The 11,548-nt window shown below is 27.6% G+C and overlaps 1 protein-coding gene across 1 annotated transcript; it reads right to left on the bottom strand.

The window, feature by feature from the left end:
• Window positions 1–7,304: 7,304 nt before the first annotated feature.
• Window positions 7,305–11,009, bottom strand: LOC110636165 (transcription factor bHLH68). The gene is made up of 9 exons (XM_021785731.2): window positions 10,329–11,009; window positions 9,668–9,992; window positions 9,282–9,356; window positions 8,990–9,055; window positions 8,648–8,713; window positions 8,362–8,427; window positions 8,143–8,187; window positions 7,861–7,908; window positions 7,305–7,748 (listed from the first exon to the last, which is right to left on the bottom strand). Exons 1-9 carry the CDS (start codon window positions 10,622–10,624, stop codon window positions 7,614–7,616), a joined length of 1,122 nt encoding a protein of 373 aa, XP_021641423.2. The 5' UTR covers window positions 10,625–11,009; the 3' UTR covers window positions 7,305–7,613.
• Window positions 11,010–11,548: the final 539 nt, after the last annotated feature.

Here is an 11,548-nt window from a genome sequence, read left to right as displayed (position 1 = left end):
ACATTTTTTTTTAAAGAATTTGTTTAACATTAAAATTAAAATTTATATTTTTTTTAAAAAACTTTTTGATATTGCAGTTAAAAAATGTAATTTGAAATGATTTATTTAGCTATTTGTATGATTAAAAAATCATCAAATTTAATAGGCCAAATACATTATCACACATATGAACTATTTGTATTTTATTTATTAAATAATTAAATTAATTTTGTAATCTATTGAACTCCTGAATTTAAAAATAAATTATTATAATTAAACACAAAATTTCCACTGAATAGTGATATGTCAAAACCAGTAAAAAATGGTGCCACTTTTTGCTGACTATGCTCTAAGTCTTCCATAAAACGACTAAGTTTCCCTCTTCTTTCACATCATTCTCTCTTCCTTCTTCATCTCTCTCAGTTGAATAGTTCAAATTTCACCTCACCTTCTAGACGTTAAAGTTATTATTGTATCTTTAAAGACAATGTTGATGCAAATAAAAGTAGATGGAGAAGAATGGAAGGAATTCATAAGGAAAAATCCATCTCTCGTACATGACTCTTCCATTTCTCAAGTGGGTTCTGGCTTTGCAATTTTAAGACCACAAAATCATTAGTTGAATTAATTCCTTCAAACCAATAAAGCCTTTTCTCATTTGGCAGAGAATTTTTTCCCCTTTTTTCTTGTGCATGCATCTTTGCGTAAAATGAATATATTCTGTAGTAGCAAAAACTCTGGAATTTTGGGTTGGGTTCTTTTTTCTTTGGTTAGTCTGCTTATTGTTATTATTCTAGATTTATCTCCTTTAATTTCACTTATAGTTTCTATGTTTCAGGAGACTAACTCGAGCATTTCCTAGCTCTATGCCGATGAATATTGAAATTCAGACTATAAATAATTTCCAATGAAAACACAAAGTATCATGTTCTCCTCCAATAAGATGTTGAAAATAATGAGAAAACTTTGAACCAAATGCAGCATATGAACATGAATAAAGCTAAGAATTTTATAGAGATGCCCCAGGAGGAAAGTGTGCAAGGTTCTATAGTTTTGGCATGCAAATTGCAATAACTTTATATTTTAGTTGAGATGCAGGAGAATGGAATAATGAATTATTTGGCTTTTCTTACTGTAAATGAAATACTAGAATAAATGCAAACGCAAGCAATCGACGGGGGATAACAAAAAAAGAAAAGAAAAGAAAAGAAAAGATTGGTGTTTAGTGTAGTTATTGATACTTGTCCGCAACTGTACGTATTCGTATAAATAATAAAGAGTGAGTAAAGTATCATTCCCACGAGAAATGTCTTTTATTACCAAAATTTATATTAATTTTACTAATATCTAAAATATCAAATTGGATTAAAGTCAAACAATTAAAATTTAACTAAAATTGAAATTGTCTACAATTGAAAATTAACTAGTAAAAGTAATAAAAATTTTAGAGTTAAAACCAAATAAAAGTGATTAGGGATATTGATCTCAATTGATTCAATAGTTAATTTCAATTAATTTTTTCTAATAATCAAATTTAACTACTCTTGTGAGGATTAATAATAAAAAAATCTAATAATCTCTTTCTAGCATCATCAAATTTTCTAATTAATGAATTAATCACTATTTTTCAATAGAGAGATATTCAATTAATTAAAGCATTAAGAGAAATATTATTTCAACAAAACTCTATAAACCCAGTCTTAGTTTCCTCTCTTAATTGAAATCTATGATAGTTGCTATAAAAATCAAACTCATAATCTTGTTTTCCAACCATAGATTATAAATCTAAAGATCATTCAAGTGTTTGGCCAAAATACCCAAAAGAATTAAATATAAGTAGCAACTAATCGCAAAGTAGAGAAAATTAAATCAAAATCTAGATATTAACATCAAGTTAAGTTACATCAAAATCCCTAACTAAAAGATTTAGCCACTTATGGTATCAAAATCAAAAATAAAATTTCTCAAATTAAAACCTAACATTATTTCTCAAAAAATGATAATGAAAGAAACTGAAATAAAGAAATGAAAAGAAGAAGAAAACTCTATTATTGGTGCCAAGGTCTTCCTTCAAGCTTTTCTAAATCTCTCCTCTCAAGCCTTCTTTTTTTTTTCCCCAAATTTTGAAAGAAAATAAGTGTTGAGAAAAACCCCAAACCTATTCTCCCCTTCTTTTTTCCTGCAAAAACCACCAACTAATACTTATCTCGGCCCTTCGTATATTTTTTATGGGATGTGAATGGTTAATTGAGGGAAAAAGAGCTAAAAATATCATTTCCTAGGCACGCTGTGTGCCTCTGCTGATTCTCCTAGGCATGCTGTGTGCCTTTTAACATCTCTCAGGTAGGTTGTGCGATTTGGCCTAATCTCACAGGCAGGGCGTGAGATGCATTGCTCAAAAATGACTTCACAATTTTTCTCTTTTTACAGCCTAGTTGTGGAATTTCTTCAATTCTCATGGTCAAAGTATGAGATACACTACTTAAAACATTCAATTTAACCTTTAAAATTTCTTTTTTTCCTATTTTCAATATTAGAAAGCTCTTTTAATTCAATCCTTGCAATAAAACAATAAAAAGTAATTAAATGAAATAAAATAAATTTGAAACTAATTACTCTAAAAATATTAACAAAAATTAACTAAAAGACTAAAATTAATAATATAAACATAATAAAAACTATATAAAAGAACTATGTATCAGTTATGCTTGGTTAAATTAACAATGATGATTAGTAATATTTGACCTTACAATTTAGTTGAGGGTGAGAGGTACAAGGGGAAAGAGAGAGGTAGAGAAGACGATAGATAAATTACCTACACTAGAATTTATGAATGAAAAAATTTTATTGATAATTCTAATTACAAATGAAATATAAATAAATTTGGTTGGTAATTTTTCTAGTTATTTTTAAAATTTTTTGTAATAAGCACAATCAATAAAAAATTTTATTTTTTTTTAAATTACTGTTTGGATGCAATTTTATGTTTAATTGTAATAATATTTTTAAGTTCAGATGTTTAATAGGTTATGAAATTATTTTAAACCCGTAATAAGTAAAACTCAAATAGTTAAAATGTGATATTTTTAATAATTTATAATTAAAATATATAAGATAGTTGTTTCATAGCCTCTCAAATAATAATGTTAAATAGAATCTAAATAGTTAGCTTATATTTTAAAATAATGTTTCAACTTTCAAGCATTAATTTTTCAATAAAAAAAATTACTAGCTTTTATATATATATATATATATATATATATATATATATATATATATATATATATATATATATATATATATATATATATATATATATATATATATATACACACACACTGGAGGCAGACGTATATTTTTAATAATAATTTTTTTTGGTTTAATTCATTCTTAACTCTTGGAATTTTAATTTGAAAATTTTAAAATTGTATTCAAGTGATTCAAAATTCATTTTTTAATTATTTTTAAAAATTTAAAAATAAAAAATATTTTAAAAATTCTCAAAATATTATAAAACTTTTCAAAATATATAATTATTTAAATGAAAATTATAAATAAATTCTAAAAAAATAAATTATTAAATATCGAAAACATATTTAAATACCAACTTCCTCAATCCAATCCAATTCAATATTTTTCTAATGGCCTATTGAAATGACATGTACATAAAATTTGTATATGATTTGATTTTAAAAATATAAAATTTAAAATTTAATCTTAATTAAAATTAATTATATTAAAAAATCATATATTATAATTTGAATATTAATTAAAATTAATTATATTAAAAAATTCATATATTATTATTTATTTTATATTTATATAAATTAAGGAAAGAAAGCTAAAATACATACCTTTTATTTTTCACTTTACAATTCTTGTGGGCCTTTTGCATAGAGAACCAATTTCGCACATGCCGCATGCATATATTTATAAAATTTATCTAAATTATTATGAAAAATTATTAATAAACAATATATGTGATTGCATATAATAATTTATTTATGATTCGAAGTCTTAAATTAAATGCAGAAGGAGGCCTCAGTTGCCCAATGAAAAACCAAAGCCGGTGAGCCCTTCGTGGCTGCCAACTCTCTTGGGCCTAGGCCCTCAATTTTTCCAACCATGATGTGTCATTTAATCATAAAATACCCTTAATTAAAGCTCTATTTATTGGAAAATAGTTTTGTAAAAATTATTATTTTAAAAAATATTTTATATTTTTTTATTATTTAATTATAATATTACATTAATAATATGTATTTATATCTACATATATAAGTATTTTCACATTTATTAAATAACATAAAATAATTTATTTTTCTATTATAAAAGATAAAGTTATTTTTTCTAAATAACTTAAATTTTTCTTTAACTAAAAATTTTTTTTCTTTTATTATTTTTTTATTTTTATAAACATTAAAAAAAATATATTTTTTTTAAAATATTTTCTGCAGCTAAGTCAATTTTATGATAGTAGCCCATCTATTTTTATTTTTCCATTAATGAACAAATTTTATGACTAATGGCGTACGTGATCTTATTAAAATTGAATAGTAATTAATAAAAAAAAGAATTTTTATTCTTACTAATTAAATTAAAGTATTATATTATATTGATATTTTAAGGTTAAAAAGGAGTTTAAAAAAAAAAGAATTTAAATATTATTAAAAAACTGTTTAAAATTTAATTTTATTAATTTATTATTTTTATAATTAAATATGTTAAATTTCATTTAAATTAATTTTTAATACTTTGTAACTAACATATTTAATAAAGTATTTTTTGAATATAAAAAATTCAATATTAATACTAATTAAATATAAATTTTAAGAATTAATTTAATGAACAATATTGATACCATAAATAATTCATTTTTAATTGAAAAAAATTAATTATGATTTGTCTAAAATTTTCTCTGATTTGAAAATTATCAGAATGATTTTTATTGAGTTTAGAGTTATCTTCACTAAAATAGTTTAAGTTAATATAGTTGGATTCCTCTTATTTTATATATATTTTATTCTTTTATGTGAGACACTAACCGTTTGTCAAAATGGAAAAATAAAAGAAATTAAGAAATGGAAAAGATGTTTTACCCAATACACAATGGACAACAAAAACTATGCAAGAAAAAACCTTTTATGCAAGGATATTGTATTGATCTAGAAATCAATGTGCTAGAACTAGAAGAGAGAGTGGTTCAATGTCACATCTTGAAAAATATGTAAAAAGCAGTATGATTTAAGGGTGGAATTCACATGGGGTCTCATGTTGGCAATATATGCCCTAGTTTCTGTACCTTAATGATTCTTAAATTACTCTAGACTGAGTAGACATCATCTACATATAATATACATAGCAATTTGTTTTTTTAATTTAATAGAGACACAATGTACCAAATGATAATTAACAAACTATATAATAAGAGATACTCATCTCACTTTCTCACTATAAATATGAATAATCTTAAAATAAAAATGAAAATTCGAGACTTCCCTAATTTTTACACCTTAAAAGTAAGAGAAAACAAATGATGTTAGCCTCTGATCGACACATATATAGCCACTTAGCATGAGGCAACTTTTCTTATTAGAATACTACATCAAAACAAAACATGGGGTCCTTTCAATATATTCTTGGAGAATTCTTGTCAGGGAAAAGGGGTGTAAAATTAAAGAGGAGAGGAAAAAAAATTGTATGAAAATGAAATCTTCCATGCCAAGTAAAAGCCATTGCATTATTTGTAGGCGTGAATGTACCGCATAATATATATTATTGCTTATAAAAGAGATTGCATTATTATAGTATTTGTAAGAAATGATGAGCAAAGATAAACTTAATTAAAAACCCTGGAGGAAAATGAATGGTTTCGTTTCTGTTCTTTTACTCTCAATTAATTTATACTATTTATCATTTTTGAGTTTTTAACAAAGTATTTGTCTTAACTTATAAACTAATCAAACTAACTTATAAGCTCTAAAAATATATTGCCCTGTTTATTTATAATAATTTTTAAACTTATAAGTTAAGCTTATAAATTAAAAAAATAAGTTAGAAAAAACTCAATTTCTTTATTTTGGTACTTTTAATGATTGTGTTTATAAGTTAGTTTGATCAAGTATTTCACTATTTTATCCTTATTTAATTTTTAAAATTTCATCATAAATTTCATTTAATATTTTTTTAGTCATTTTAATAATAAATATGCTTATAAGTTATTTTTTATCAAATAAATTAACTATTTATCAATCACTTGTAAACACTTTAATTAAATAGATAACTGTTTAAAATTTTAAATGTTTATAAACTCATATTAACTTATAAGTTCAAGTGGCTTATAATCTAATTTTTATAAATTAAATCAAACACCTAAATGATATTAGAAACACATTTATTCACCAGGAGAAAAGTTATGGGTGTGACAAAAGAAGTTTTTGGTTTTGGCTATCCTAAGGGCGCCTAAGGGTCGAGCAGCTAGAAGTAGAAAACATTTAATATTCCTGACTACTAACAATAATAAAACTTGAACACATGATATCGTAAATTTTGATATAATTTAATATTATTAAGTTAAAACCGATATATTAAAATTCTCACAAGTTGTAACAATCATTTCTTTAATGAAATATGTATCCAAAATATTACTTGTTATTAATTATTTAATCTAATTTAGTTTTCAAGTTCAAAATAAATAGACAAATTCTTATTGGAAGGAAAATAAGTGGATAAAAACTTTATTGAAAATTAAGAATTTTGTAAATTATTGTCTTAAAATTTTGAATTAAATGCTATATCAAATCTATAAGTGTATTCTTTTATAAAGCTCATTAAGAAAGATTCTCCCTACTCTTTTTGAGAAGAGCAAATCGATAGTCATGTAAAAACTTTTGATACACTTATTTTTAAAGATGCGTATTTGGAGATGGGTTCAGCATGGCTCTTTAAGGTGTATGCTTACTTGAGGAAAAGATTGAGAAGACCTGTAAATCCATTAATTTTAGATCATAAATAATAAAATAAAACAAATTCTAATGCTTGATGCCAAAAATTGTTCCTAATTTGACGTGAATAAAAAATAAATAACATATCAAAAGGAAACTCTAATCATTCAAATCCAAATTAATGAGGTTTTAACTATATATATAGTTCCCACAAATGCTTGTTTAACCAAGTTTCTTTAATATTTTGTTCATGTAATTAATTAAGATCAAAAAGTTTTTTCCCTTTCTGTTTCTTGATCATTGAGAGAAGAAATTACTAATTAGGAAGTGGGAATCAAGTTAATTAAATGCCCTAATATATATATATGCTGGATCAGATGATTCCAAGAATGCTGCTTCCGGAGCAGAGCATTAAAATGATTAATCATACTAGAATTGCATATACATGAAAAGCAACATATTAATTACTAGCAGCTGCTTAATTAAGGAAGAACAAAGATAAGTTTAATCTTAAATTAGAGAGAGAATTAATTTTGGAGTTGCAAAGTCCAAACTAGAGCACACACTTGTAGCTAGCTAGATTGTATAGCATCATGAGCAATCAGCCTTAGATTTTAGCAGAGTGACTGCTCATGATGTTATATCGTTTGATGAAGCTCTTGCATGCTATCATCCACCGGAATACAACTCCTATCCGAACCCGCCGCCGAGAGCAGGAGCCCAGTAGTCTGCCCCATTATCGCTTCCAACCTGCAGAGTGCACGACAAAGGAACCAGACACAACCCTCTACTCCTCAAGTCCTTCGTGGGTTCTTCATTGTAGTCCTATAAAATATTAAAGAGAAAGAAAATTGTCGATTAGAAGAACATTTCAGAAGGAGAAGAAGAAAGAAAGAAAGAAAGGAAGAAAGGGTGGGTTTTATTCATCAAGAAGTACCTGCTGAGCAGAAGCTCCTTTCCTCTTTACGCAGTTATCATTCAACAACTAGTCAAAGAAATAACAATAAAAATTTTTAGGATTTCACTTTGCAAAATTTCAAGAATTTGAAATTCAAACTAATTAAGACAGCTTTTAATCATCCATAAAGCTGAAAACAAAATTTTCCTTTTAGGTTAAAGAATCACAGTAAACTCTACAGATACAGCTAGCCTTTTATTTTCAAATTCAAGTTCTCCAAACCTTTTAAGGAGGTAATGGTGGATCCAATAAAGCACATACCTGACCTGGGTCCTCTGGAAATATACAATTCCTTTCGCCTTGAACCTACCAAGAAAGAAAATTACAATCATTAATCAATTAATGCCCAAATAATTCTTCAAAAATATTCTCATGCACATGCAAACACATATCCACATGCTCATGAGAGAGTGTTTCTGTTTTGGGAATTGAGAAACAATTAGGATTTTATATGAATAGACTATAGATAGAGTTCCTTACAGATTGTTGATACTGCTGCTGCCTCATATTTGAGGATCCTCTGCCCAAGTACGGCAAGCTGAGAGCCTGCATTTAAGGGGGATAAGTCATAAGAGAAAGATATATTGAAGTATATTTGGAGGAATTCAATAACTATAAATGTGCTATTCCAAAAAAATAACTATAAATGTTAATAGAACATTGTGGAAAAAGAATAAAAAAAAAAAAAAAGAAACTGAAACTTCTAACAGTGAGCCATCACTGGTACATGGTTGTTTGCAAAAATAAAGGAAGAAAGAAACTTCACCTCAATTTGGCTCTGAAGGAATCTGATGTACCCTATGGCTTCTAGCAATACGGAGGCTGTGTCAGTCTGCAAAAGAGAAAAATACCACACCGCATACATCCAAAGTCATGTTGTCTTGTCTTCTTTATAGTTAAAAAAGAAACCCTAGTTCCCAAAATAAATTTAGAAGAAATTCATCAAAAGAAAAAAGAAAATCAACCCTTTTTTTTTGTAAAAAAAATCTTCTTTTTTATGGGTATCCTCATAAAGAGTTATTGTTGTTTTATTCCATTTATGCTCGCAAGATCTAGTTTCTTTAAGGCTTTCTTAATTAACCAAATTAATTGGTTAAAGCCTAATTACCTTCCCAAATGGAGAAACTAGCTGGTGAAGGGCAGTGACTCTGTCACCCAATTTCTCTTTCCTTACCTGGTGAACGCAAAAATATCAACATTTTAGCTGCAAGATTTTATCTCTTCCTTGGATTTATGGACAAAATGAAAGTCTAAAAGAATCAGAATGCTTCAAGAAATGGACAGTCAAGAAAGACAACAGTGACCACCACGGGTATATATGCTTGTGAGTGAGTGTGCATGCTGTGTCGTGTATGTAGTGGGTATGTATTTTGCGCGAAAGACGGTTCTGCGTATTTTACCTTAAAGGTGGATTGGGTTGAAGAAGGTTGAACCTTAGCTTTCTTAAGTGCCCCACCAGTTGCAGTGCTGTTACCCTGCAGTATAAAATTAAGGAAGAAATTTAGTAAAAATTTTGGTATGGACATCTGTGATAAGTATGATTATCTGAAACCAATAATGATCTAGACATAAACATTAACGTAAACCAATAAGAAGTATCGGAACTGCATTTATTTTTATGAGTTAGACATAAGTTTTGTGATATGCAGCTGATATTTGAAAGAATGCAAAAAAAGGAAAATATAGTATCAGATTGAGAATATATATATATATATATATATATATATATATATATATATATATATATATATATATATATATATTCTTTCTTTATCTCTTGTCACACCTCAGAGGATCGATCTGGTGGTGGATGCCTGGCATCTCCTTTGTTGGTAGAAAAATCCAACATGTTATTACTGCTGAAACTTGTAACACAGGACTTGGGGGAAGAAGCAGGAGGAATCATTTGAGACCAACTAGGTTTTGCTGCCTGGAAATCTTCATTTGCATGTCCATAGACATAGCTGGTTGCAGAGTTTTCTTGCTTCACATCCAAAACAGCACAGGCACTTGAAGCTTGATGATGTAACATTTGCTCCTCCCAATTTTCCAACTTCTTAGCCTGAAAATATCTCATATTTCCCTTATTATCTTCATCCACCAATCCACCCCTAAAAAAAATACATCAAGAGCCCCAGCAAATTTCAATAGTCTGCATTAAAACCTCAATACATAGAAAGTTTTAAAGATCTATATATGCAGAGAGAGGAAGGAAAAGTGCATGTATGAAATGAAACATGTTTAGGAGACAAGTATTATGAATACGAGTAAATTAAGTGTCTATGAGGATAAAGGTGGAATTCTGTATAAAAACAACCACAACTATGCCTTAATCCCTAGCTAGTTAGCTCTGCTATATAAATTTTTTTTGGCCGTTCAAAAAGAAAGAAAGAAAGAAAAACTCCACATGCGCCCAAGAGGGAGAACTAGAAAGGAAAGAGATTTACATAAGGAGTTGGCTCCATGATTCTGGAAGTTGATCTTGATTATCATGCCAAGAAGGAATAGTAAGTGAAGATGAAGATGAAGATGAAGAAGAGGAAGAAGAAGAGGAAGACGAAGAAGAAGAAGAAGAAGAAGAAGAAGAAGATGGTGTGTAGTGAGGGAAAAGACTAGGCGGGGGCAGAAAGGGAGATGTTTGTTGGTGAGTTGGTGGCCTCATGTTATTTATGTTCCACCAGTTAGGGTTTCCGGCCATTATTTGCTGCAACGGCGGTGAGCTCTGCAAAACACCTCGATTCATTGCCTTCCTAAAGAAAACTGTTTCACTTTCGTTATCTTTCTTGATTAATTCACCTTCTTTTCCCTTTCTTGAAGCTCCCAAACCGGGTCTTTGCAGACAAAGTTCGAGTGGACTCGCTATTCTGGATTAAGTAGAGAGGGATCTCAAGTCCTGTTTGTTAAGACAATTTAAATCATGGAGCTTTGAGAACCTTTGTCTTTCTTCTCTCTCAATCTCTTTTCTTTCTTCATTGCTTTACTTTTTCCCTCCTCTTTCTTCTCTTTCTTTTATGTTTTTCTTTTTCTTTCCTGCTTTCTCTCTGCTTTTGCTTTATCTCAAAGTGGGACAGAAAAAGGTGGTGGTAACTCTCACTAACTAAAAAATCTCAAAAAAAAAAAAAAAAAGAGAGAGATTTCATTACAATAACCTTGGTTGGACAATTTTGCTGTATTATGTATCCATGTGTCTTCTTATATATCAATCCAAAGCAGCTAGCTATAAAAGCATCAATAGGTTAATAAGGGAATTACTTAACCGTAGTTTTTTTTTTTTTTAGTTATTTGAGTTGAGGCCATTTAAAAAATTGAGATTTTTTTTTCCTTTACAAAAATTTAAATTGAATCATTAGTTTCAATTCGATTTGAGATCCTAGGGAGGAAAATTGAACTCAAGCTTTGATATTTTCGGTTTTAGTTTAATGCAAACTCTTAAATTTAGGGTTGAGCATTTGGTTTAAATTGAACCGAATTATTAAAATCGCATTAATCGAATTATCATATTTTAGAAATCAAATTGAACCGATCAATTTTTTATTTTTTAGTTTTTTTTATTTAGACTTGATTTTCAAATTATTTGATCTGATTTTGATCTGGATTTGAATGTAATAACCATTAGTCGATGAAACAAAACAATTTATATATATATATATATATATATATATATATA

The sequence above is a fragment of the Hevea brasiliensis genome, chromosome 4, assembly GCF_030052815.1.
Source record: "Hevea brasiliensis isolate MT/VB/25A 57/8 chromosome 4, ASM3005281v1, whole genome shotgun sequence".
Lineage (NCBI taxonomy): Eukaryota > Viridiplantae > Streptophyta > Magnoliopsida > Malpighiales > Euphorbiaceae > Hevea > Hevea brasiliensis.
Note: the sequence above shows the minus strand (reverse complement) of the source record. Positions and strands in the feature narration are given on the sequence as shown.

Excerpts from the sequence above, each read along its gene's own strand:
- LOC110636165 (XM_021785731.2), bottom strand. The coding sequence starts at position 10,624 with ATGAATCGAGGTGTTTTGCAGAGCTCACCGCCGTTGCAGCAAATAATG. Across the intron at positions 8,188-8,361 it reads AGCAGCAGTATCAACAATCT|GTTCAAGGCGAAAGGAATTG; the intron begins GTAAGGAACTCT and ends CTTTCTTGGTAG. Across the intron at positions 7,909-8,142 it reads TTCCAGAGGACCCAGGTCAG|TTGTTGAATGATAACTGCGT; the intron begins GTATGTGCTTTA and ends TTCTTTGACTAG.